General features: G+C 47.0%; 1 protein-coding gene across 2 annotated transcripts in view; it reads left to right on the forward strand.

Moving 5' to 3' along the window:
- The window catches only part of mgat4a (alpha-1,3-mannosyl-glycoprotein 4-beta-N-acetylglucosaminyltransferase A), a 268,132-nt gene that overhangs the window by 138,928 nt on the left and 103,937 nt on the right, over positions 1-25,267 (forward strand). For both annotated transcript variants that reach the window (XM_078222379.1, XM_078222380.1), the window contains exons 2-4: positions 8,321-8,488; positions 11,332-11,472; positions 14,322-14,455. In XM_078222379.1, the coding sequence (XP_078078505.1) occupies positions 8,321-8,488; positions 11,332-11,472; positions 14,322-14,455 (443 nt within the window). The remainder of the gene's footprint in view (positions 1-8,320; positions 8,489-11,331; positions 11,473-14,321; positions 14,456-25,267) is intronic.

The following is a 25,267-nucleotide window of genomic DNA, read 5'->3' on the forward strand; positions in this document are numbered from 1 at the left end:
GAGCGGCCAGGGCTTCGATGGCCTCCAGGCCCACTGGCATGGCGATCATGGCTGGTTTCTGTTTTTGGAGACCAGGAGTGATTCGCGCTGAGCTCCTCGCTGCGCCCAAGGGTCAGGAAATCCCAGTTGGGGGGGGGGCAGGGGGATGGCAGGGGGTATCCGGCTTGGAACTGACTGAGCATATTTAAATATGTTAATCTGGTTCACAGCCTTGCTGGGTAGGAACCAGAATATGTGGGGGTGGGGGGGTCTCGCCAGCGTTAAATGCGCTAGGCTCTTCCCCCGCGGTTCCCTGACTCCGCACAGCCCCAGCGTGATCTGTGCATGAGCGTGCGGGGACGGAGAATCCCCCCCTCCCCACCTTTCCATTTTCCTGCGGTTCTCTCTTCTTCACATCTCCATTGAGCTTTTTCCTCTCCCTTTTTCTCTGACGTGCGTTCCCTCTCTGTCCTCCTTTTCACGCCGACTCTTTCTTACATTGTCTCATCTCTCTTCCCCTGGCTCCTCCTCCCTGCTACATCACACACAATGTTTATTTCGGAGTGTGATGCGCGATAAATCACACGGGAGGCAGAATGTACCCGGGAAATAAAGGCTTTTATTGCCAACAATAACAGAGCTACTAGATACAATATACAATCCCAGCCTAAAGGGTCACCAGGCAGAGCAGTGACCTTTATACCTCTCCCAGGAGGCGGAGCCAACTGGGGTGTACCATAGGACTATATTAACAGGTAGAACAGCCCAACCCTAACCCCAACAGTAACATATCTACAGACTTATAGTGCTGGCCAGACCATGGCTCAGCACTCCTGGTGGTAACCAACAATGGTTCACCACAGAGTGCACTCTGTAACTTGCAGCATTCACAGAGAACCATTCAATCAGACCTTGAGTTTATCCTTGCTTGTTCTGTCACAACACCAACCCGTTAAATACTTTGCTTTCCTCTTGAGCTTTAACCTTCAACTTTCCCAGACAGTAACAATGTTCGTTTCCAAATAATATGTCCACGGTAAGCCATGTTTTCATTTGTAAATATTTCTGAACTCTCCATCTTTCTCTTTTTCCGTCCCCCACCTCTTTACCTCGCAACTCCATTAGTCTGTGCCTTTTCATATTGTAATTAGACATGCTTGCGGAGGAACGGTTCCATACTTGGCGATTTGGCCATGATTTCCATCCTGTGGTACAACTTCCAGTCGCGCTGAAGAGTTCAAAGGCCTCTGACCCACTCTGGAAAACTTTGTTCAAACCTCCGCTGGCTGGAGCTGGTTGGAGGCTGCAGCATGAGAGTCATAGAATCCCTACAGTGCAGAAGGAGGCCATTCGGTCCATCGAGTCTGTACCGACCACAATCCCACCCAACTCTATCCCCGTAGCCCCACGTATTTACCCTGCTAATCCCCCTGACACTAAGGGGCCATTTACCTTGGCCAATCAACCTAACCCGCACAGCTTTGGGCTGTGGGAGGAAACTGGAGTCCCCGCAGGTCACAGTGCAACACTGGTGAACTTGGGGAGCACTGGCTGCTGTACAGCAGATTGGTATAAAGGACCCAGTGAACCCAAGAGGCTAGGGAGTAAGTAAGTGTCCAGGCAAATGGATGGGACTTGGTGAGGCTTGGTTGTGTGTGTGTGTGTGTGTGTGGGGGGGGGGGGGGGGGGGTCGGTGGTGGCAGTGTTAGGGTCAGGGGGAAGGGCAGGGAAGGTGAGGTTGGGGGGTGGGTCCAGTCAGGGGATGGGGAGGGGGTGTCCATACTGGATGGAGCGGGTGAGGCCCAGTTGAGTTGTGTTGGGTCGGGTGGTCTAAGTTGAGTGGGAGGGTGGTCCAGTTGGGACGGGATGGGGAGAGAGGAGGGAGGGTCTGTGGTGTTGGAAATACCCTGGGGGGGGGGGGGCAAATACTTGTGGGGGATGCCCAGGGAAAGTTGGCGCTTCTGGACAATTGTCGGGTAAACACTTACCTGAGATTGTTCTGGAGTTATTCCCCAGCTTTGGGGTACTCCACAAAACCGACGCAGGTAAGCCAGGAAGTTAAGGGCTGTCATTAGATATTGATCCTTTGGGCGGGATCTCCTGGTCTTGCCGAAATCAGCCCCTCGCGGTGGGTTCTCCGGCGGCAGGGCAGCTCAGCCACACAAAAGCTCAAACGCTTTGGCAGGAACAGAAGATGCCACTGTTGACCAGTGGCTCGCCACATTCACCTCAGGGGCAGAAGATCGTGGCCTTTGGGGCTGATTGAGCTCTGTGTGAGTGAATGAGGTTTGAATGAGACAAAATATCACCCCAATGTGTATGAATCCAGACAGTGAATATTTAGCTGTCTAATCTACCTTGAGATGTCGCGACCAAGATTAATCCCATCTTTGCTCAGCACCCACACATGCTGAGTGCAAAGCAATTAGGAGTGGGATCATCTCCATGGATTGAATCATAGAATAGAATCATAGAATCCCTACAGTGCAGAAGGAGGCCATTCGGCCCATCGAGTCTGCACCAACCACAATCCCACCCAGGCCCTATCCCCAGAACCCCACGCATTTACCCTAGCTAGTCCCTCTGACACTCGGGGGCAATTTAGCGTGGCCAATCCACCTAACCTGCGCATCTTTGGACTGTGGGAGGAAACCGGAGTACCCGGAGGAAACCCACGCAGACACAGGAGTTGATAACCCTCAGGATTGGTAACCCTCTTTTGTCAAGCAACTAGTGGCAGCATTTCTGCCTGAGATCAGCTAACTTGCTGCAGAGCCAGTGCTTATACAGCAGACTCCTCTAGAATGCTTGGCTGTTTTCCAACATCCATTAACGCATTGAACCATTAGACAATCAGGATAGCTTCCAGAGAGACAATGACTGAAGCCTTTAATCCGTAAATAGATTTTCTATTAAAAATGTCCTTTGCCAGTTCACTGTTGTATTGGTGTTTCTCTTTTAATGAACTCCCAAACCCTCGTCAGTCTCTCATTTTTTTTGGAGCTACAATGAGAATGGATCACTATTTTCCTACTGCTTACTGCAGAAGCTATTTGTTTTCTCTATTCAACCAGAATACAATTGTTATGCTGTTACATGCAAAAATATTTAGTCACACAATGAAAAGCTTAGGAGAAATGTCCCAGCCTAGCTCCCACTGTAGAAACAGTACATGTGATATGCAGATACATAAATCCTTGAAGTTGGCTAAATAAGTTGATAAAACTGTTTATTAAAAGAAAGTGTACGGAATCTTTGGCTTTGTGGAGGTTTTGGAGTGGAAAAGCAAGAAAGTTTTATGTTAAACTTTTGTGGATCACTGGTTGGTCCTTATTTCACCATAGAATCCTAGTGCAGAAGGAGGCCATTCGGGCCATCGAGTCTGCACTGACCACAATCCCATCCAGGCCCTATCCCCGTAACCCCACTTTTTTACCCTGCAAGTCCCATGACACTAAGGGACAATTTAGCATGGCCAGTCAACCTAAGCTGCTAAGCTGGAATGATCCCTGGGATGAATGAGGAACGGTTGAGGACTCTGGGTCTATACTCGTTGGAGTTTAGAAGGATGAAGGGGGATTTTATTGAAACTTACAGGATACTGCAAGACCTGGATTGAGTGGACGTGGAGAGGATGTTTCCACTAGTGGGAAAAAATAGAACCAGAGGGCACAACCTCAGGCTAAAGGGATGATCCTTTAAAACAGATGAGGAGGAATTCCTTCAGCCAGGGAGTGATGAATCTGTGGAACTCTTTGCCGCAGGAGGATGTGGAGACCAGGTAATTGAGTATCTTTAAGACAGAGATGGATAGGTTCTTGATTAATAAGGGGATCGGGGTTATGGAGAAAAGGCAGGAGAATGGGGATGAGAAAAATATCAGCCTTGATTGAATGGTGGAGCAGACTCGATGGGCCGAGTGGCCTAATTCTGCTCTTATGTCTTATAGTCTTATCTTTGGAGTGTGGGAGGAAACCGGAGCATCCAGAGGAAACCCATGCAGACACTGGGAGAATGTGCAAACTCCACACAGACAGTGACCCAGGCCGGGGAATTGAATCCGGGTCCCTAGCACTGTGAGGCAGCAATGCTAACCACTATATACTTGGAAAGGAAACTCATGCATGACTGCGGGGAGCGAGGAGGGTGTGGGATTAATTGGATAGCGTGTTCGAAGAGCCAGTAAAGATAGACTATGGGTGGGATTCTCTGGCCTTCCCGCAGGGTGTTTTTTCACGGCGGGAAGTGACGGGGTATTTGCCTGCAGTGGGATCTTCTAAAGTTTAAAGTTTATTTATTAGTCTCAAGTAGGCTTACATTAACACTGCAGTGAAGTTGCTGTGAAAATCCCCCAGTCGCCACACTCCGGCGCCTGTTATGGTGCGCTGAGGGAGAAGTTAGCATGGCCAATTCACCTAACCCACACGTCTTTCAGACTGTGGGAGGAAACCGGAGCACCCGGAGGAAACCCACGCAGACACGGGGAGAACGCGCAAAGTCCACACAGACAGTGACCCAAGCCGGGAATCGAACCCGGGCCATGGCGCTATGAGGCAGCTGTGCTAACCACTGTGCCACAGTGCCCCTAGCCCGCCGCTGTCAATGGGATTTCCCATTTATTTCCCACACGGTCAGGGTGGGTTCATGGTGGGGGTGCACCGTCAGCAGAACCAGACGAACCCGTCTGCATGAGCAGCTGGAGAACTCCAGCCTCTGTGGAGGCTCATAGAATCCTACCGTGGAGAGGCCACTTGGCCCATCGAGTCTGCACTGACAACAATCCCACCCAGACCATATCCCTGCAACCCCCACGCATCTACCCTGCTAATCCCCCTGACGTGGAGATGCCGGCGTTGGACTGGGGTAAGCACAGTAAGAAGTCTCACAACACCAGGTTAAAGTCCAACAGGTTTATTTGGTAGCAAATACCATAAGCTTTCGGAGCAATGCTTATGCATTCTCCAAGCGTTCTCCAAGGCGGCCTTCACGACACACGACAGCGCAGAGTCACTGAGCAGAAACTGATAGCCAAGTTCCGCACACATGAGGACGGTCTAAACCGGGATGTTGGATTTATGTCACATTATCAGTAACCCCCACAGCTTGCCTCCTGGACTTGCACAATTTCACGAGCTGTACTGTCTGGAGACAATACATATCTCTTTAACCTGTGTTGAATGCTCCCTCCACCCACATTGTCTGTACATTTAAGACCTGGCTGGCTATAGAGATTTGCATTCTAATCAGTATTCTGTAATTTGATTTCTGTGTCTGTGACCTGTTTGAGAACAGAGACCACTCCATCTGACGAAGGAGCATTGCTCCGAAAGCTTATGGTATTTGCTACCAAAAGAATCCCCCTGACACCAGGACTTTCCAGGCTTGGAGTGAGATCGACTGGAAAATCCCACCCGAACTCAACAGACCTTTGCATGGTCCTGACCGCCACAGGAAAATTCTGCCCCACGGGTCAATTCCATCTAACCTGCACATCTTTGGACTGTGGGAAGAAACTGGAGCACCCAGAGGAAACCCACGCAGACATGGGGAGAACGTGCAAACACCACACAGACAGTGACCCGAGGCTGGAATTGAACCTGGGTTCCTGGTCATTTGAATAAGCAGTGCTAACCACTGTGCCACTGTGCCGCCTAGACTAGCCAGCCATGGCATTTTAGAGAGGATTAAATTAAGATTTGAAGAAGAACACTCTGCAAGGCTGCTGTTAAATAGATGAATGTGGGTAGAGCATTTGCACAGTCACAATGGCGGAACTCTACCACCTCACCCGCCACAGAATCAGAGCGGGCAAGGGTCCGACAACGGAAATCTCCTTGGACCTCGGGCGGGAATTTCCGGTCTCGCTCGAGCGAGATGTCAGGTGGTGACAGGTTCGGATTTACATTTCTGTCGCTGATGTTCAGCAGCCAATATGAAAAGTTTGATTTTTTTAAAAAAAAACAGATTTCTGTTGGGTATTTTATTTGGGTGGGGATTTAAATGAAGAAATTGGCACCATTGGTTTTGAATTCCGTTTGGCCTATTGATTCAGTTTATTTTCGTCAAGCTTTTTGGTGAACTTGAAAAATAATTTGCTTGTTTACGTGGAACGCTTTGTATTAATGTCACCGCTTGTGAATTGAACGGCATTGTTTTTTGCGCACATACTTTGTCACAGTTTTGCAGCTTTTTAAATAATAATTTGTATGAAAGCTTTGGCCTCTGGTTGGCACGGTTAATTACTGTACCTTCTACAAATAACACATTGTATTGTTACTCTGCGTACTTTCTGCCAATGATTCCAAAAAGATGAACATTACATTCTATTTAGTAACCACGTTACTTCAAAGGAATTATTATTCCCAAGCTTAGCATAAAAGTTGCCCATTGTTGACTGTGTACAGTAGCCAACTGAAACGTTCTATTTGTCTTTTTTTATCATATTAAGCATTGCAAAAATGTAGCCTAAACTGTTCAAAAGCACAAAAGAAATGAATCACAATAAAGTAACTCCAAATCTGCCTGTCGCATGAAATCGTAATCCTTCAAACATGGCCTTGGTTTCACCTACTTGTATCTTTGTTCTGCACCACTCCATCTCAAGTACTCGAACAGACCATCAGATGAAGTAATTGAAAAATCCATCCAAATGTTGCATTGACTCTGAGCTGTGACCCCATACTAATAAAACTGGAGAAAATGTACCAGTTTGTTCAAAGAGTAAGACAACATTTTAAAATATATATACATATATTTTGTCAAGTTTTGTTTCTAATATCCACGGTAAAAATATTACGAAAACCAAGAGTGGGTTTCAGAGTCGGTCGCAAGATTTGATGGCAATGGGCAATGGCGGCACGGTAGCACAGTGGTTAGCACTGCTGCTTCACAGCTCCAGGGACCTGGGTTCGATTCCTGGCTTGGGTCACTGTCTGTGTGGAGTTTGCACATTTTCCTCGTGTCTGCGTGGGTTTCCTCCGGGTGCCCCCGTTTCCTCCCACAGCCCAAAGATGTGCGGGTTAGGTTGATTGGCCATGCTAAAATTGCCCCTTAGTGTCCTGAGATGCGTAGGTTAGAGGGATTAGCGGGTAAATGTGTAGGGATATGGGGGTAGGTACTGGGTGGGATTGTGGTCGGTGCAGACTTGATGGGATGAATGGCCTCTTTCTGCACTGTAGGGTTTCTATGATTCTATGATTCTGTCAGGATGTTTCACAGACTCCTGTTTAGTTTCATTTTCTACTCTGTACAGGCAAGAGCCCCTAGAATAAACCTGATTGCTATTTTGTTTAAAACCCACAACCCCGGCATGGTTAGGACATCACAAGTAAAAGGCTTCACTGGAGCGAGATTGCGCAAACCAAAGTACATCATGAGATACTAGGACATGTGACCAAATACTTTGTCGAAGGGATAGGTTTAAAGGCGCTTCTTAAAGGAAGGAAGGCTGGCTGAGAGATTTGGGAGGGAATTCTAGCGCTTGAGGCCAAGGTACGGCTGCCAGTGGCCAGGTGATGAAAGTCAGGTGAGAGGCTAGAATTGGAAGTAGATAAACACAGAAGAAAGGAACAACAGGAGGCCATTTGGCCTTTTGAGCTTGCTCTGCCATTCATTACGATCGTGGCTGATCATCCAACTCAAAAGCCCAATCCTGCTTTTTCCCCCTAACCTTTGATTCCATTTGCCCCAAGTGCTATATCCAACCGCCTCTTGAATACATTAAGATGAAGATCTTTGACAGAAGAAAGTTACAGACATAGGGAGGGGACCCAGAGAATGTTCTAGTCTAAAGGTCCAAAAGATGTGCGAGTTAGGTGGATTGGCCATACTAAATTGCCCTTTAGTGTCAAGGGGACTATCGAGGGTAAACATATGGGGTTTTGGGGATAGGGCCTGGGTGGGATTGTGGTCAGTCAAACTCGATGGGCCGAATGTCCTCCTTCTGCACTGTAGGATTCTATGATTCAAGAGGTAACAAAAGCTTGAATAAAGAGGGAAAATTCCTTGGGACAAGAATGTTCACTTCCTTGGAGGCAGTGGGATATACAGCCATGATTTATTATTGCAATCTTGACTGTTGTCGCTGTGGACCAGCCAGGCATTTACCTCATGGGAGTAGCCGTGCAAACCAAGGAAAGAAAACTCATTAAAGTTTCTAATTACTAAGTCTCTAAGTCACTTACACTTGAAGCTTTGGAAAAAATGCAAGTTCAACATGTAATTCTCTCTAAACATCTCCCCTCGACACTGAAATTCTCGAGCACTGTCTAAAAATAGTTCCTCTTGAGAGAATAATTTCATGCTAATATATTTACCCCCCCCTCCCCATGTTTATTCACAGAAAAGCTAATTGCCTATCAGCATGAGTTCCACGCCTTGAGGGAGCGTCTGCGCATAGCCGAACACCGAACTTTACAGCGTTCCTCAGAACTAAATGGCATCCTAGAGCAATTCAAACGTATCGTGGCTGCATCAAACGGGAGCAAAGAGGCTCTGAGCAATTTCTCAGGTAACTTATAGTCGTGTTTCACATTCTTAGGGGAGGGCCATAAAATATAAGCAGCTGTCCCACCGCCAAACTGCTTAAAAATGAAATGACGTTAGTCTGAATGCAGTCATTAAAAGATCAATGGTTGAAGCCAATTAAATTAAGATGCTTCAATGTGGCACTTTTATTGCACCGTTCTAAACTGCACTGAAATGTGATTAACATTATCCTCCTTCTCCACATCGCCCTCTACAATATATTGCCCCTGACTGAGAGGGAAAGCTGCATCGCTGCTCCCAAACCCTTTACCAAGGCCATTCTCTGTCTGCTGGTAACAAAGGAGTGGGAGCGTGGATTGAGGTGCATAAGATTATGAGGGGTATGGACAGGGTGAATAGGAAGCAGCTGTTCCCCTTGAGGGGTCAATCACGAGGGGACATGGTTTTAGGGGAAAGGGCGGGAGACTCGGAGGAGATTTGAGAAAATATTTTTTCACTCGAGGGTGGTGGGAATCTGGAATGCACTGCCTGGGAAAGGAGTGAAGGCCGGAAACCTAATGACCTTTAAAAAGTATTTGGGTGAGCACTTGAAACATCAGGTGGACAGAGTGGTGAAGAAGGCATTCGGCATGCTTGGTTTCATCGGTCAGAACATTGAATACAGGAGTTGTACAAGACATTGGTAAGGCCACACTTGGAATACAGTGTGCAATTCTGGTCACCCTATTATAGAAAGGATATTATTAAACTAGAAAGAGTGCAGAAAAGATTTACTAGGATGCTACCAGGACTTGATGGATTGAGTTATAAGGAGAGGCTGTATAGACTGGGACTTTTTTCTCTGGAGCATAGGAGGCTGAGGGGTGACCTTATAGAGGTCTATAAAATAATGAGGGGCACAGATCAGCTGGATAGTCAGTATCTTTTCCCAAAGGTAGGGGAGTCTAAAACTAGAGGGCATAGGTTTAAGGTGAGAGGGGAGAGACACAAAAATGTCTAGAGGGGCAATTTTTTCACAGAAAGGGTGGTGAGTGTCTGGAACATGCTGCCAGAGGTAGTAGTAGAGGCAGGCCCAATTTTGTCTTTTAAAAAGCATTTAGATAGTTACATGGGTACGATGGGTATAGAGGGATATGGGCCAAATGCGGGCAATTGGGATTAGCTTAGGGTTTTTTTTTTAAAAAAGGACGGCATGGACAAGTTGGGCCGATGGGCCTGTTTCCATGCTGTAAACCTCTACGACTCGATAACATTCAAGGGGAAATGGAAAATGGGATTAGTGCGACTTTAGTGGTAGTTATTGTCGGTGCAGACTCGATGGGCTGAAGGATCTTTTCTGTACTGTATGACTCTATGATTAGCTTATTGAATTGTTTTAAACACCGGTGGGAAGTGTCTGCCTGCTGTTTGGATTTCTGCATCCTCTTTCCGGTCAATTTTCACTGTTTTTTGTACATCGAGGGTGCATAAACATGAGCAGGATTCTCATGGCCCCTCCGTTCGCACTAATCTCTATCTGTCGGCCACATGGTGAGCAGTTTAATGAGAATAGTGTTAAGGGGACAGGAGATCGGCTTCATTGACAAGAGGAGCTCAGACAGGGAAAGAGGGAATTAGCAGACAAGCTAGGGAAAGGTACAAGCTCAGGGCAAAGGCAAGAAGAACCTTGGAGATGGTTTGATCCGTGGTACAGTGGCCCTGGTTGTGGCCGGGATACTCCCCTCCCATTCATCCCGCCACTGCTGCCAGAGAGAACGGAGGATTTAGAGCTCAGCCAAAATGTAGCACCACCAGCGAATGCCAGCCGTGGGCAAGGTCGGAGAATTCCGGCCAGTCTCTCTTCCCGACATGAATTTACCTTTTAAGATAGATATTCAAAACTTTTCCTCTCAATGCGTACCTTGTTGAGGACCATGTTGTAGTGGACCTTCCATTGCAAATGGCTGCAATCGGTGTCCTAAAGTTATGGTACCACTGATGGAGTGAGTTTCTCTGCACTATCTTAATAGTGTAAGAATGCCTCAAGCCTCAAGGTCCTCCAATGGGACATGAGCATTTATTTTATTTAACTCGTTTCTAAATAAATCATCAGTTTTTATTCATTTGTGGGACATTGACGTCACTGGCTGGTCAGCATTTATTTCCCATCCCTAGTTGCCCTTGGAGGGCAATTGAGAGTCAACCACATTGCTGTGGCTCTGGAGTCACATGTAGGCCAGACCAGGTAAGGACAGCAGATTTCCTTCCCTAGAGGACATTAGTGAACGAGATGGATTTTTTCTGACAATCAACAATGATTTCATGGCCATCAGTGGATTCTTAATTCCAGATTTTTTTAAATATTGAATTCAAATTCCACCATCTGCCATGGCGGGATTCGAACCCAGGTCCCCAGAACATTAGCTAAGTTTCTGGATTAATAGTCTAGCGAGCGCCATCACCTGGCTGGAACCTGATGGTTTGGCTGTAAGCTGACGATGAATCCTAGGTTAGCATGTACATCTGTCCACATCTTTGTAGTTCTCTTTCTGTTGCCTAGAACCTCTATGGATATTTTTCCCAATGTCTAGTTCAGAGAGATCCATGTTGTTGTTCACCTTCCATTGTAATTGGCTACAAATCAGTGCTCCAAATTTGTGGTACCATTGATTGAGGTAAAAGTGATGAGTGTGGTTATGATCTTGTAATATTATTTAGCTTGGTGCGCGAATATTTTTATAATGGGAGATTTTGTATTTTAAACTAATATTGTTGCTTTACTCATCCTAAAGCACCTGTAAACACAAATATTGTGACCCCCAACCGTGACCCCAAAAAAACAAATTCGATGTCAAAATATACTCATCAATTTTACTGCATTTGCAGATGACGCCAAGAAGTTGTTGAAAGATCTGACCAACAAAAATGCCCTACAAGTGCCAAATATCTATCATCACATGCCGCACTTACTGAACAGTGAGGAGAGCCTTCAGCCTGCTGTGCAGGTTGGCATTGGCAGAACTGGTGGTAAGTTACTCAAAATGGTCTTTTCTCTTGCATGGAACTGAAGGGGAAAATAAAAATACTTCAAGCGGGTTGGGATTGAATTGTAAGGCATTGTCTTGTAACAAAGATGGCCATTCTGCTCATTTGATGAAGTTAGTCTATTATCTTTGATGTGGAGTTGCCAGCGTTGGACTGAGGTGGGCACAGTAAGAAGTCTCACAACACCAGGTTAAAGTCCAACAGGTATATTTGGAATCACGAGCTTTCGGAGCGCTGCTCCTGCCTCAGGTGAGTGGAGTCCACCTGTTTGACTTTAACCTGGTGTTGTGAGACTTCTTACTATTATCTTTGACACTGTCTTAATGGCAGACAGCTCAACCAAGGGTTATAATCCCTGGATGTGTAATCAAAGTGAGAATAATTTGACTTCCATTTATCACAAGCTGAGGTTAGTCATTAGCTATTGACAATTCAGTATAAATGGTTACATTACACTCGAATGGAAATCATCGTAGAATCATAGAACCCCTGCAGTGCAGAAAGAGGCCATTCGGCCCATCGAGCCTGCACCAACAATAATCTTCCCAGGCCCTAACCCCATACCCCCATGTATTTATCCTACTCGTCCCCCTGACACTAAGGGGCGATATAACATGGCCAACCCGCCTAACCTGCACATCTTTGGACTGTGGGAGGAAACCGGAGCACCCGGAAGAAACCCATGCAGACACGGGGAGAACGTGTAAACTCCACACAGCCAGTGACCCGAGGCCGGAATTGAACCCAGGTCCCTGGCACTATGAGGCAGGAGTATGATGGAATACTCTCCATTTGCAGCTCCAAAAACACTCTAGAAGCTCAACACCATCCAGCACAAAGCTGCCCGCTTGATCAGAATCCAGTCCACCACCTTTAACATTCACTGCCTCTACCACTGATGCACAGTGGCAGCAGTTGTGTGCCATCTACAAGGTGCATTACAACAACTTGGCAATCCTCCTTCCATAGCACCTTCCAAACCCGCAACCTCTGCCATTTGGAAGGACAAGGGCAGCAGATGCATGGGAACAGCAACACTTGCGAGTTCCCCTCCAAGTCACTCACCATCATGACTTGAACTATATGGTGGCATCTTGGCACAGTGGTTAGCACTGCTGTCTCACAGCGCCAGGGACCTGGGTTCGATTCCTGGCTTGGGTCACTGTCTGTGTGGAGTTTGCATGTTCTCCCCGTGTCTGTATGGGTTTCCTCCCACAGTCCAAAGATGTGCGGGTTAGGTGAATTGGCCATGCTAATCTGCCCCTTAAGTGTCCCAGGGTGCGTAGGTTAGAGGGATTAGCGGCGTAAATATGTGGGATTACAGGGATGGGGCCTGGGTGGGATTGTTGTTGGTGCGGACCCGATGGGCCGAATAGCCTCCTTCTGCACTGTCGGGTTTCTATGATTTCTATATCACGATTCCTTCACTGTCACTGGGTCAAAATCCTGGAAGTCTCTCCCTATCAGCAGTGTGTCTGCACTGCGTGGATTGCAAAATTCATGAAGGTGTCTCATCACCACTTTCTCAAGAGAAACTGGGGTTGGACAACAAATGCTGGCCTTGCCACCGATGCCAACATCATACCAGTGAATGAAAAATTGGTTAGTTGGTCCAGCGCACCATGTGGCTCATACGTATTGTAACCGCAACACTCCAGCGATGGGACCTAGCTATGGGTGCCATTCGGGTAAACTACTCCACCCTGAATGGTGTCAGTTTGCTTCAATATGGCTGCAGCCAAGTGTACAAGTGTTCTATATTCCATCCCAAATCTGTCTTCAGTCTTGTCGACTGAAGGGGCAAATCACTTTGCACAGCAGATCACCCAGCTTCTGCCTTCCTTGTAGCCGTGCTGTTGATATCACTGAATCAGTGAAGTATCTGTTCAGCGGGTGATGGCCCGGGGTACTGGTGGGGGAATCCAGCAATGGTGCTCAAGGGGAGATGCCTTGGCATTTTATTTTTGTTCAGGAGGGCCCGGATAACCGCCCGGCCTCAGCTGCCAGGGACTGCTGCGTAGCCAGGTGAATTCCGAATGGAGCGGTGGGGTTGAGACGTGAACAAAACCTCACTTTTCGGCAGCTGGGAATGAGCAGGAAAGCAAATATGGACCAGGTGACACAAGAAGGAAAAAAAACTGGCAATCACTTGAATGGCCTGTTTTGTGCTCCAATGGTCTACGATCCCATAACAACCAGCAGCTGATGGTAAATATGTCAAGGTCACAACTGAGGGGATTTTTTCATTTGTCACAGCCACTTATTTGCCCGACTGACTGTTCAGTGCTGTCATGTTACAACAGCGCTAAAAGCTTTGTGAACTCATGTTTAGTGACTGCTGTCACGCAGCAATGAAACCATGCTTTGCCGGTGGGCTGTCGGCGGGGGTTGTTTGCTGAGAGGCTGAATGTTTGCAAATGCTGTTTTCCTCACGCCGTTTCGTGGCTGTTGCCAAGCTGCTGTGAATCTTTTAAGATGGATTATCCTGGCGACCCGACCCCACTGATGAGGTGGTGTCTAGTCGAGCTATCTCTTCCCCTCGATGTTGCATTAACTTGTTTGATGCTGTCACGGCATTTGCAAAGGACAATTACTCTGGCAGTCACTTTCTGTTGAATGAGGGTTTGGGTTCAAAACCTCCTATTATTTTCTTCATAGCCAAGAAAGGGTCAAGTGCGTAGCAAGCAAAGCTCCTTTACTTGGAGGATTTGTAACGAGGATCCAATAGTGTTCTGTTTATATCCCTGCCTGCAGTAAATTTCCTTTCATGACGTGTCTCCACTTGATGCGACCATTTTTGTCTAATTGTTTGTACGATCTTTTGCCTCTAGTGTCCTTAGTGTTGGGGATTCCCACCGTGAAGAGGAAAGTTAAGTCCTATCTTGCAGAGACACTTCACTCGCTATTGGATAAGTTGTCTTCTGAAGAGAAGCTAGATTGCGTAATTGTGGTATTTGTTGGAGAGGTAAGAATACTGGCTTGTTTGGGGGTTGGGTTATTGTTACGTTTTGCTTTCAAAGAAAGAAACACTTTAGTATTTATGGCTGTTTTCAATTGTACTTGTATGTGGCAACCATTCCTGAAGTGAAATCATAGAAATCCTACAGTGCAGAAGGAGGCCATTCGGCCCATTGAGTCTACACCGACAACAATCCCACCCAGGCCCTATCCCCATAACCCCACAATCCCACATATTTACCCCGCTAATCCCTCTAACCTATGCATCCCGGGACACTAATGGGCAATTTAGCGTGGCCAATGCACCTAACCCACATATCTTTGGACTGTGTGAGGAAACCAGAGCAGACACAGGGGGGGAACGTCCAAACTTCACACAGTGACCCAAGCTGGGAATCGAACCCAGCCCCCTGGAGCTGTGAGGCAGCAGTGCTAACCACTGTGCCACCATGCCGCCCCCAGAATCAGTTCTCCATTTTTGTTTCTTCTTGTTGCAGTAAGCAGACCTGAACTTCAAATGCCCCCATTGCTTTCTAGAATTCTTGAATCAAAGAAGTAAATATCCTATTTACTGGCTTTAGCAAATAGGCTTTTTTTAATATTCGTTCATGGGACATTGGCGTTGCTGGCTGGCCAGCATTTATTGCCCATCCCTAGTTGCCCGAAGACAGTTGAGTGTCAACCACAATGCTGTGGATCTTGAATCACATGTAGGCCAGACCGGGTAAGGACGGCAGATTTTCTTCCCTAAAGGACATTCGTGAACCAGGTGGGTTTTTCTGACAATCAACAATGGTTTCATCATCACCTTGATTCCAGATTTTTTTATTGAATTCAAATTCCATCATCTGCTCTGGTGAGATTCGAACCCTGGTCCCCAGAACATTAGCTGAGTTTCTGGATTAATAGTCTAGCAATAATACCACTAGGCCATCACCTCCCCATACATTTTTCCAAACGCGCACACCAGCAGTTGGTCTGTAATGGAATGGGATTTGAGCTTCTCTCTGAAGATTTATTTGATGGTTTTAATGGAAGTGCGGAGTTGTGCATCTTATGTAAATTATAGCTGTTGTCCCAGGCTCCTAGGCGAAAGTGAAATTTGGAGGAATTCTGATCCAGCCATTTCCCCTGTTCTGCAGGCAAACCATTACATCTTAATGCACACTTTACCAGTCAATAGCTAGCTTTGAGTGGATTAAATTTTAAACTACGATAAGGCAGGATATGATTGTGTTATATTTATAGGTAACTGACCCAGAAGCCTGGACTTCATTCTCAGAAGGTGCATTTAAATCTTGTTGTGATAGTTTGAGAATTTGAATTTGGTATCCATTTTAGCGTATCTGGGGAATAAGATAGCTGGCATCAATAAAAGAAGCCATGAGGCTGTCAGATCTTTGCAAAGACCCAACTGTTTCTCTAATGTCCTTTTAGTGATGGAAGCCAACAGTCCTTATAGAATCATACAATGCAGAAGAGGCCCTTCGGCTCATTGAGTCTGCACCACCATATTAGAAACACCTGAGCTCCTTAGTTTGGGCTATGTTCAACTCCAGCTTGGAACAACCATAGATGGGCTATAAATACAGCCTTTAGCAGTGACAGCCACTGAATGATTTGAATTAAATTAAATGGTAAAGGATGAAATTTGCAAAGCAATGCTCATTGGAAGGGAGTACAGAATGGGAAATTGGATTTAGAAATCAGCGATCCTGATTAGTAACTTATGTTGTGTACTGCACCATTCCAAGTGCCTTGCAAAGTTTGTCCACATGTCTATAGTTAGATTTGATAACTTTTCCTTGGACTTCCTGAATCATCTCAAATTATTGATTTATTCCAGTAGAACCTCATTTGGTATCATTAGCAATTTTTCTCCTTGTCCTGATATAGACGGTATTGTTAATCAACCAACTAAAGAAGCTTTTAATATTTTAAACCATGCATAGCGTAGCACAGCTAAGTGTGAATTGATAGCACAGCTTGGTGGCAATGAATTATCATCAGAAACGCCATGACCTTATCCATGTCAACAACTGGATTTCTTTCTTGGAGCAAGTAATTGCTTTTTGGATGCATTAGTGTGCGTTCTTTCCAAATGGAATCATGGCCTTGCATACGATTTTACAAAGAAATGACATTGCTTATCGTATGACTTTGGTTGTAGCTAAAGGTATAGTGATTTGCATTGAGTCCACACACAAAAACAGGCCGTTTGGCCCCACTGCCCTCTGCTAAGCTCTGTACTAGCTTCTCCCAATCCCTTTCATCTAACCTATCAATATATCCATCCCTCTAATCCTTTCTGATCCATGTGCTACTTGCTATTTGCCTCAACCACTGTACTTTGGCTAAAGATATTTCTTCTGAATTCTAGATTGGATTTATTAGTGAGAATCTTCTTATTGTTGTGGTGCTTTCTATTTATCTTGCTTGTGAATCTTTTTGGATTCTGCATTACCTTGTATTGCGGCACTCAGCAGATTGATTTGTCTCCTATCTGAACCTACGCGAATTCCTTTCATCATGTTCCTGGTTTAAAGTTTAACCGTGCTTACTCAATTACCTTTCCTGACGATACTTCGTCCCTCTTCTGCTGAGTTGGTGCAGGCTTTCCTTTTTCCTCAATTCCCCAAGTAGTTAAATCCTTGCTCCCCATGTCACAACTTTTATCTTGCATGTGTCTTGTCCTGGCCTGTCTTTTTTTCTTCAAATTCTTTCATGGGATGTGGGTGTCACTGGCCTGGCCAGCATTTGTTGCCCATCCTTAATTGCCCTTGTACTAAATGACTTGCTGGGCCATTTCAGAGGGCAGTTAATATTTGAGCCTCTCGGTTGCAGTTCAGGAATGGTGGCACAGTGGTTAGCACTGTGTGGTGAACCATTGTTGGTTACCACCAGGAGTGCTGAGCCATGGTTTGGCCAGCACTATGAGTCTGTAGATATGTTACTGTTGGGGTTAGGGTTGGGCTGTTCTACCTGTTAATATAGTCCTATGGTACACCCCAGTTGGCTCCGCCTTCCGGGAGAGGTATAAAGGTCACTGCTCTGCCTGGTGACCCTTTAGTCTGGGATTGTATATTGTATATAGTAGCTCCGTTATTGTTGGCAATAAAAGCCTTTATTTCCCGGGTACATCCTGCCTCCCGTGTGATTTATCGCGCATCAATTTTATTGCCAACAAAAAAATTTTTTGTTTTTGACGAAAAAAACCCAAAAGAAAACCATAGAGCAAATGCTGAAACCTGAACGGCTTACGTTGGATCCACGTGCGGCGGGAGCATCGAACACTTTCGACCACTGGTTGAAGTGTTTCCAAGATTACCTCGACGCCTCCACAGCGGTCCACAACGACGCCGACAGACTCCGGGTCCTCCACGCGAGGGTAAGCGACGCTGTATACTTAGCGATCCGTGAGGCCCAAGACTACAAAGGGGCCCTTGAGCTTCTCAAAAAGCGATACAACAAACCGCCGAATGAGATCCATGCTCGACACCTTCTAGCCACTCGACGGCGGCAGCCCGGCGAAACGACGGAACAGTACCTGTGTGAAGTTCAGCAGCTAGCCATAGCCTGCAACTGCAAGCCAGTGTCGGCGGCCCAGTACATGAGCGACCTAGTTCGAGATGCGTTCGTGGCGGGAATCGGCTCGTCGTACATCCGCCTTCGGCTGCTGGAGCAAGGTAACCTTGACTTCACTAAAACCGTAGAGTTAGCTGACGCTCTAGAAACGGCCTCCAAAAGTCTGGAGATGTACCCCGACGACCGCGTGGGGACATTGTGGCAAGTGCAGCCGCAGACTCCACTTTATTCAGCGGGTTCGAAAAACTGCGCGATTGCGTTTCCAGCCTCGGACCTGACGACGGCAGCAGCTCCAGGTGGCCCGCGGTGTTACTTCTGTGGGGGGGTGAAACACCCTCGGCAGCGATGTCCAGCTAAAGCGGTATTCTGCTCCGCCTGTGGCAAGAAGGGACATTATTCCAAAGTATGCCGGACCAAACCACCCTCCAAACACAGCAGTGCGGCGTGTGACTCCCCGGAGCCGGCCTCCTTGTCTTCTGCGTCTTCGAGGTCTTCCACCATGTACGATTCCAGGGCGTCGCCATTCCGAACGACGGAGTCGCAAGACACGTGCGACCTGCAGGGGCCGCCGGTTTTGGCGCCATCGACCACGTACGACCTATGGGGGCAGCCATTTTGGTCGGCACCGACCACAAATGACCAGCAGGGGCCGTCATCAACCATTTCAGCTGCCTGCAGTTGCACCCACGATCCAACGGTGGCGTCAATCATCCTGGACCAGGCCAAGCCTCACAGACTCGACAAGTCCATGATGGACATACAGGTAAACGGACGCCAGATTTATTGTTTGTTTGACAGCGGGAGCACGGAGAGCTTCATTCACCCTGACACCGTGAAGCGGTGCGGTCTCCAGATTCGGACTGTCAAGCAGACAATTTCGATGGCGTCAAGGTCCCGGTCTGTCACCGTGCTAGGGAGCTGCGTGGTCAACCTGACGGTGCAGGGCACGGTTTACGAGAACTTCAGGCTCCTTGTGTTACCGCACCTTTGCGCGCCGATACTCCTAGGACTAGATTTTATGGTCCACCTGAAGAGTGTAACCCTGCAGTACGATGGGCCACTCCCTCCGCTTTCAGTGGGAGCTCTGCAGCCTCTAAATTGCCCAACGCGCTCCACATGTAGTCTCCCTATTCCAGAATCTCGTGCCAGGCTGCAAGCCCATCGCAACAAAGAGCAGGCGTTACAGCACTGAGGGTCGGATCTTCATTCGATCTGAAGTTCAGCGGCTCCTCAAGGAAGGGATCATCCAACCTAGCGCTAGTCCATGGAGAGCGCAAGTCGTGATGGTTAAGAATGGGAACAAACCCCGGATGGTCATAGACTATAGTCAGACCATTAACAGATACACGCAGCTGGATGCGTATCCCCTCCCGCGCATATCTGACATGGTCAATCAGATTGCGCAGTACCGGGTGTTCTCCACCATCGACTTAAAATCTGCTTACCACCAGCTCCCCATTCGCCCAGAGGACCGACAATACATGGCCTTTGAGGCGGATGGTCGCCTGTACCACTTTTTAAGGGTTCCCTTTGGTGTCACGAATGGGGTCTCGGTCTTCCAGCATGCTATGGACCGAATGGTGGACCAGAACGGGCTGCGGGCTACCTTCCCGTACCTGGATAACGTCACCATCTGCGGCCATGACCAGCAGGACCACGATGCCAACCTTCTTAGATTCTTATGCACTGCATCTTGCCTGAATCTGACCTACAACAGGGAGAAGTGTGTATTTCGCTCACGCCGCCTAGCTATCCTCGGATACGTGGTGGAAAACGGGGTCCTGGGCCCTGATCCAGACCGTATGCGTCCCCTCCTCGAACTCCCCCTGCCCACTAGCATCAAAGCACTGAGAAGATGCTTAGGCTTCTTCTCATACTATGCACAGTGGGTTCCCAATTACGCGGACAAAGCCCGTCCGCTCATCAAGTCTACCTCCTTTCCCCTAACAACAGAGGCTCACTTAGCCTTTGCAGGAATAAAAGCCGACATCGCGAAAGCCACGATGCACGCTATTGATGAGTCCATCCCCTTCCAGGTGGAGAGTGATGCATCTGATTTCGCCCTGGCCGCCACACTTAACCAAGTGGGCAGGCCCGTCGCCTTTTTCTCTCGCACCCTCCAAGGCCCTGAAATTCGGCATTCTGCGGTGGAAAAGGAGGCCCAGGCCATTGTGGAGGCCGTTCGGCATTGGCGCCATTACTTGGTGGGAAAACGGTTCACTCTGCTCACGGACCAGCGGTCCGTGGCGTTCATGTTCAACAACACGTTACGGGGTAAGATCAAGAATGATAAAATCTTGAGGTGGAGAATCGAACTCTCCACCTACAATTATGATAGCATGTACCGTCCAGGGAAGCTCAACGAGCCCTCGGACGCCCTGTCGCGTGGAACATGCGCTAGTGTGCAGGAGAATCGATAACAGGCTCTCCACAATGACCTCTGCCATCCGGGGGTCACTCGGCTCTTCCACTTCATAAAGGCCCGGAATCTACCCTACTCGGTGGAGGATGTCAGGTCCATAACCAGAAGTTGCCAGGTATGCGCGGAATGCAAACCGCACTTCTACCGACCTGACAGGGCACACCTCATTAAGGCCACTCGTCCTTTCGAAAGACTGAGTGTGGACTTCAAGGGCCCCCTTCCCTTGACAGATCGGAACGTGTACTTCCTCAATGTGATTGATGAGTACTCACGATTCCCTTTTGTCATTCCCTGTTCTGATATGACCGCTGCCACGGTTATCAAGGCATTACGGGATCTTTTCACCCTGTTCGGTTACCCCTGTTATATCCACAGCGATAGGGGCTCATCGTTCATGAGCGACGACTTGAGGCAATACCTGCTCTCATATGGGATTGCCTCTAGTAGAACCACGAGCTACAACCCAAGGGGTAACGGACAGGTTGAATGAGAGAATGCTACAGTCTGGAAGGCTGTCTTACTGGCGTTGAGGTTTAAAGGTCTTCCAGTCTCCCGTTGGCAAGAGGTACTCCCTGATGCGCTCCACTCCATACGCTCACTCCTGTGTACGGCAACCAACGCTACTCCTCATGAGAGAATGTTTTCATTCCCTAGGAAGTCTTCCTCTGGGACCTCATTACCGTCTTGGTTGACGTACTCAGGACCTGTCCTCCTGCGGCGGCATGTTAGGACCCGCAAGTCCGACCCTTTGGTTGAACAGGTCCATCTCCTCCACGCCAACCCTCAATATGCCTATGTGGCATATCCTGACGGGCGCGAGGACACGGTCTCGATTCGAGATCTGGCGCCAGCAGGGGGCTTGGAAACCCCAGTCGCACCCACACCCCCAGTTAGGGACCCCCCGACCATTATCTCTCCTCCTGACACGGCGCGGGCAGTATCGGGACCACCACTTAACCCTCTTAATCCCGTGTACAGCTTGCCTGAGTCCAGGAGATTGTCGCCACCTCGAGGCGTGCTCGAGTCCAGCGGATTGTCACCACCTCGTGGTCTACCGGCCCGTGAGGAACTGGAGGAGTCACTGGACACCGCCTTGGAGAGAAGGTCACCGCGATTGCCTGAACCGGCGTCATCGCCGGTGTTGAGGAGGTCGCAGCGACGGTGCGGTCCCCCAAACCGTTTGAACTTATAGACAAATGAACAGTTGTTCTGTTTTTTTGTGCCCCGCCGGCCTTTGTTTTTAAAGGAGGGCTGAATGTGGTGAACCATTGTTGGTTACCACCAGGAGTGCTGAGCCATGGTTTGGCCAGCACTATGAGTCTGTAGATATGTTACTGTTGGGGTTAGGGTTGGGCTGTTCTACCTGTTAATATAGTCCTATGGTACACCCCAGTTGGCTCCGCCTTCCGGGAGAGGTATAAAGGTCACTGCTCTGCCTGGTGACCCTTTAGTCTGGGATTGTATATTGTATATAGTAGCTCTGTTATTGTTGGCAATAAAAGCCTTTATTTCCCGGGTACATCCTGCCTCCCATGTGATTCATCGCGCATCACACTGCTGCCTCACAGCGCCAGGGACTCGGGTTCGATTCCCGGCTTGGGTCACTGTCTGTGTGGAGTTTGCATGTTCTCCACGTGTCTGCGTGGGTTTCCTCCCGGTGCTCCGGTTTCCTCCCACAGTCTGAAAGACGTGCTGGTCAGGTACATTTACCCGAAAAGGCACCAGAGTGTGGCGACTAGGGGAATTTCACAGTAACTTCATTGCAGTGTTAATGTAAGCCTTACTTGTGACTAATAAATAAACTTTTTCGTAAAGAAGACATGAGTTCTGCCTCTTCATAAATTATTTTTATTTCTTTGATTCAACTCCACGTACAATTATAAAACATAGAACAGTACAACACAGAACAGGCCCTTCGGCCCTCGATGTTGTGCCAAGCTTTGTCCGAAACCAAGATCAAGCTATCCCACTCCCTATCATTCTCGTGTGCCCCATGTGCCTATCCAATAACCGCTTGAAAGTTCCTAAAGTGTCCGACTCCACCATCACAGCAGGCAGTCCATTCCACACCCCAACCACTCTGAGTAAAGAACCTACCTCGGACATCCCTCCTATATCTCCCACCATGAACCTTATAGTTGTTCTCCACCAAAACCCACTGCCACCTTTTATATTCCAGTGACTTCTACTGAATAATTGACATCAAATTAGGACTTAATTGGAAGGTCTGTTAACCCATTCTTAACAGTTAAGAATCCACCATATTGCTGTGGTTCTAGAGTCACATGTAGGCCAGACCGGGTAAGGGTGGCAGATTTCCTTCCCGAATGAACATTAGTGAATCGATAATCGTCGTCATGATTGCCCTCACTGAGACTAACTTTATAGTTCCAGATTTATTCATTATATTCATTTTCCAGAAACTGATGTGATGGGATTTGAGCCTTAGCCTGGGCCTCTGGATTACTAGTCCAGCGTCATTACCACTGAGCCATGCTGCTGAGCTGGCAGTGCTTTCTACAGTAGAGGACTTGTAGGGAAGATAGCACTCAATAAACATAATAGGAATAATGAGCGAATTTCAAAGAGAGATAGAGAAACTGGGTGAGTGACAAAAAGTGAGTAGGGAGCAGGAAAATTGGCTGAAAAGCATAGTAATCAGTGACAATGCCAGACGGAGGAAAAGGTGAACAGCACAACGCAGGCAGATCAAAATGCACCATTGAGAAAGGATGGCATAATACTCGGAGAGCAGTGGGGTTGGTTATCTAGTAGGAATGTTCAGAATGCCAGTTTGTAAAGGGAGAGGAGGTGGTGAGCACATTTGAAAACCTTTAACAACACAAGAGCTGCAAGCTACAAAGCTCCATTTGTAGAATGAAAAATACAATTCTGTTCAGGAGTTCAAATAGACTTCCTGAACCATGAGGATAAAGCTTTGAGCAGATTATTAATGCTCTTTGAATCCAGCAATTGTTGCAGCTTTCACTCAGACTCCGAGATGTGCTTTCCGGACAATGCAGAGATATCTTTAAACCAGTTACTGGACAGTGCCGCATTTGTCACAGAAAGAGATCTGTTTCCAAGCAGAAGTCTGGATTCTGACATTGGTTTTCAATGTGATTGGAAGATAAATTGTCCCAAGAATGTATTTAACCGCATGTTGCTGATAATCACAGTGTGATTAGGGGGTATTTTTCTTACTATATCTTAACATTTCTACAATGTACAAAGTGTTAGGAAAACAAAGGTAGTGTTAAGGGATTTATATTTACATTGGTAAACATTAGAAATACGGTATAGTTTTAAGTGGGTTTAATTTAATGTTTTTGTGCTTGGAAGGTTAAAACCTATAGTTAGATTCATGCTGGACAAAGGTGTTTGTATGTGTGAGGGTTGAATCCGTTCCAACTTTGTTTCTATTGTGCTCAGAGAGGGCCACAGCGTAAAGAGTCAATAAATTATAAGTGGTTGCTTAGCTCCAGGGGGTCACTTTCCCGATGGAATGTGTTGGCAGTTGGAGACAGGACACTGGGGAGTGACCATCTCCCATCTCTGAGAAGCTGGACTGGAAAAGGGAGCTGCAAAGAAGTAGTCTTCCAAAAGAACCAGTTACTGTCCAGATAACCAAGGAATTGGGACTGAAAGACTGTCTTAAGATGACTGAAGTTAAGAGAACAGTGACCAAGGTATTGTTCAGAAGAATTCAAGGAAGAGTAAACAAAGTGTTCTATGTTAAAGAGACAATTGCAGTAACCAGATTTAAAGTGGAAAAGCAGACTTCAGATGTTAATCAAAAGTTTGATGCCATCTTGATAGAGTCTGGGAATCAATAGTTAAAGTAATTGTGAACAGTTTGTACAGCAGTCAAGGCAAAGAAATCCTAAAGGGGAAGTGGTAAAACCTAAATACTAATTTTTTGTTAAAAGTGGAACAGTAACCACTCATGGAAAGCATTATTGTGAGAGAAGATTTTAAAGCGAATTTTGGGAGGGGAGTTTGGAAACTCTCGTGACCATCTGGGGGAATTCCGAGGAGAAATCCACAAGTACTAACTTGGGTTCAGAGTAGAGAGTATATTTGACCACAGCCAATCTGTGTGCTTAAAGGGGCTTTGTATTACTTGTAGCTTAAGATGTACTTTGTTATCCTTGTTCATCTGTGCATATTTGTTAAGCTAAGGGTGTAGTAAGGTAATATTGTAGCATAATCTAACGTTGCTTGTTGTTATAACTAATTAGTGGTCCTGTGACTATGTTCCTCCACTTTTTATAAAACAAAATAAAAGTTATGCCCTTTTGAACCAGAGTTCCATTCTGGAATTTTCCCGTCCAGTGGTAACATCAGATAGGATTGTAACAAAAAATTACCTCCTTAAGTTTAAACTGCTCTGTTTCAGACTATCAGCGGTAACTAATGAAGCAGTTGTCCTGGAAGTGTGGTTGCTTGCAGAATTGGTGCACAATTGTTATATTTTTATACCTTTGAGAATGGAGGAATCTTAAAAATAGTTCCAGCCCTCCTTCAGGAAACAAGCCACACTGCTGTAACCCGCAGTTAGACATTGTACAGTTTATTTGTATCTCAATTAACTTTGTAATTTTAGAGTGTTCAAAATAGCATCGATGCTAAAGTCGTGCAGCAGGTTCATGCACAGATATTTTGTCTCTTATAATGCAGCAGACTGGTTTCTCCTGGTGGCCTAGCATGCCAGGCATTCTCATTCTTGCCCAGCTATGGAAGTGGTTCCATTCGGGGGGTTGGGGCATTTTTTTTTAAATTCATTCATGGGATGTGTGTGTCGCTAGCTGG

Source organism: Mustelus asterias, chromosome 10, assembly GCF_964213995.1.
Source record: "Mustelus asterias chromosome 10, sMusAst1.hap1.1, whole genome shotgun sequence".
Classification (NCBI taxonomy): Eukaryota; Metazoa; Chordata; class Chondrichthyes; order Carcharhiniformes; family Triakidae; genus Mustelus; species Mustelus asterias.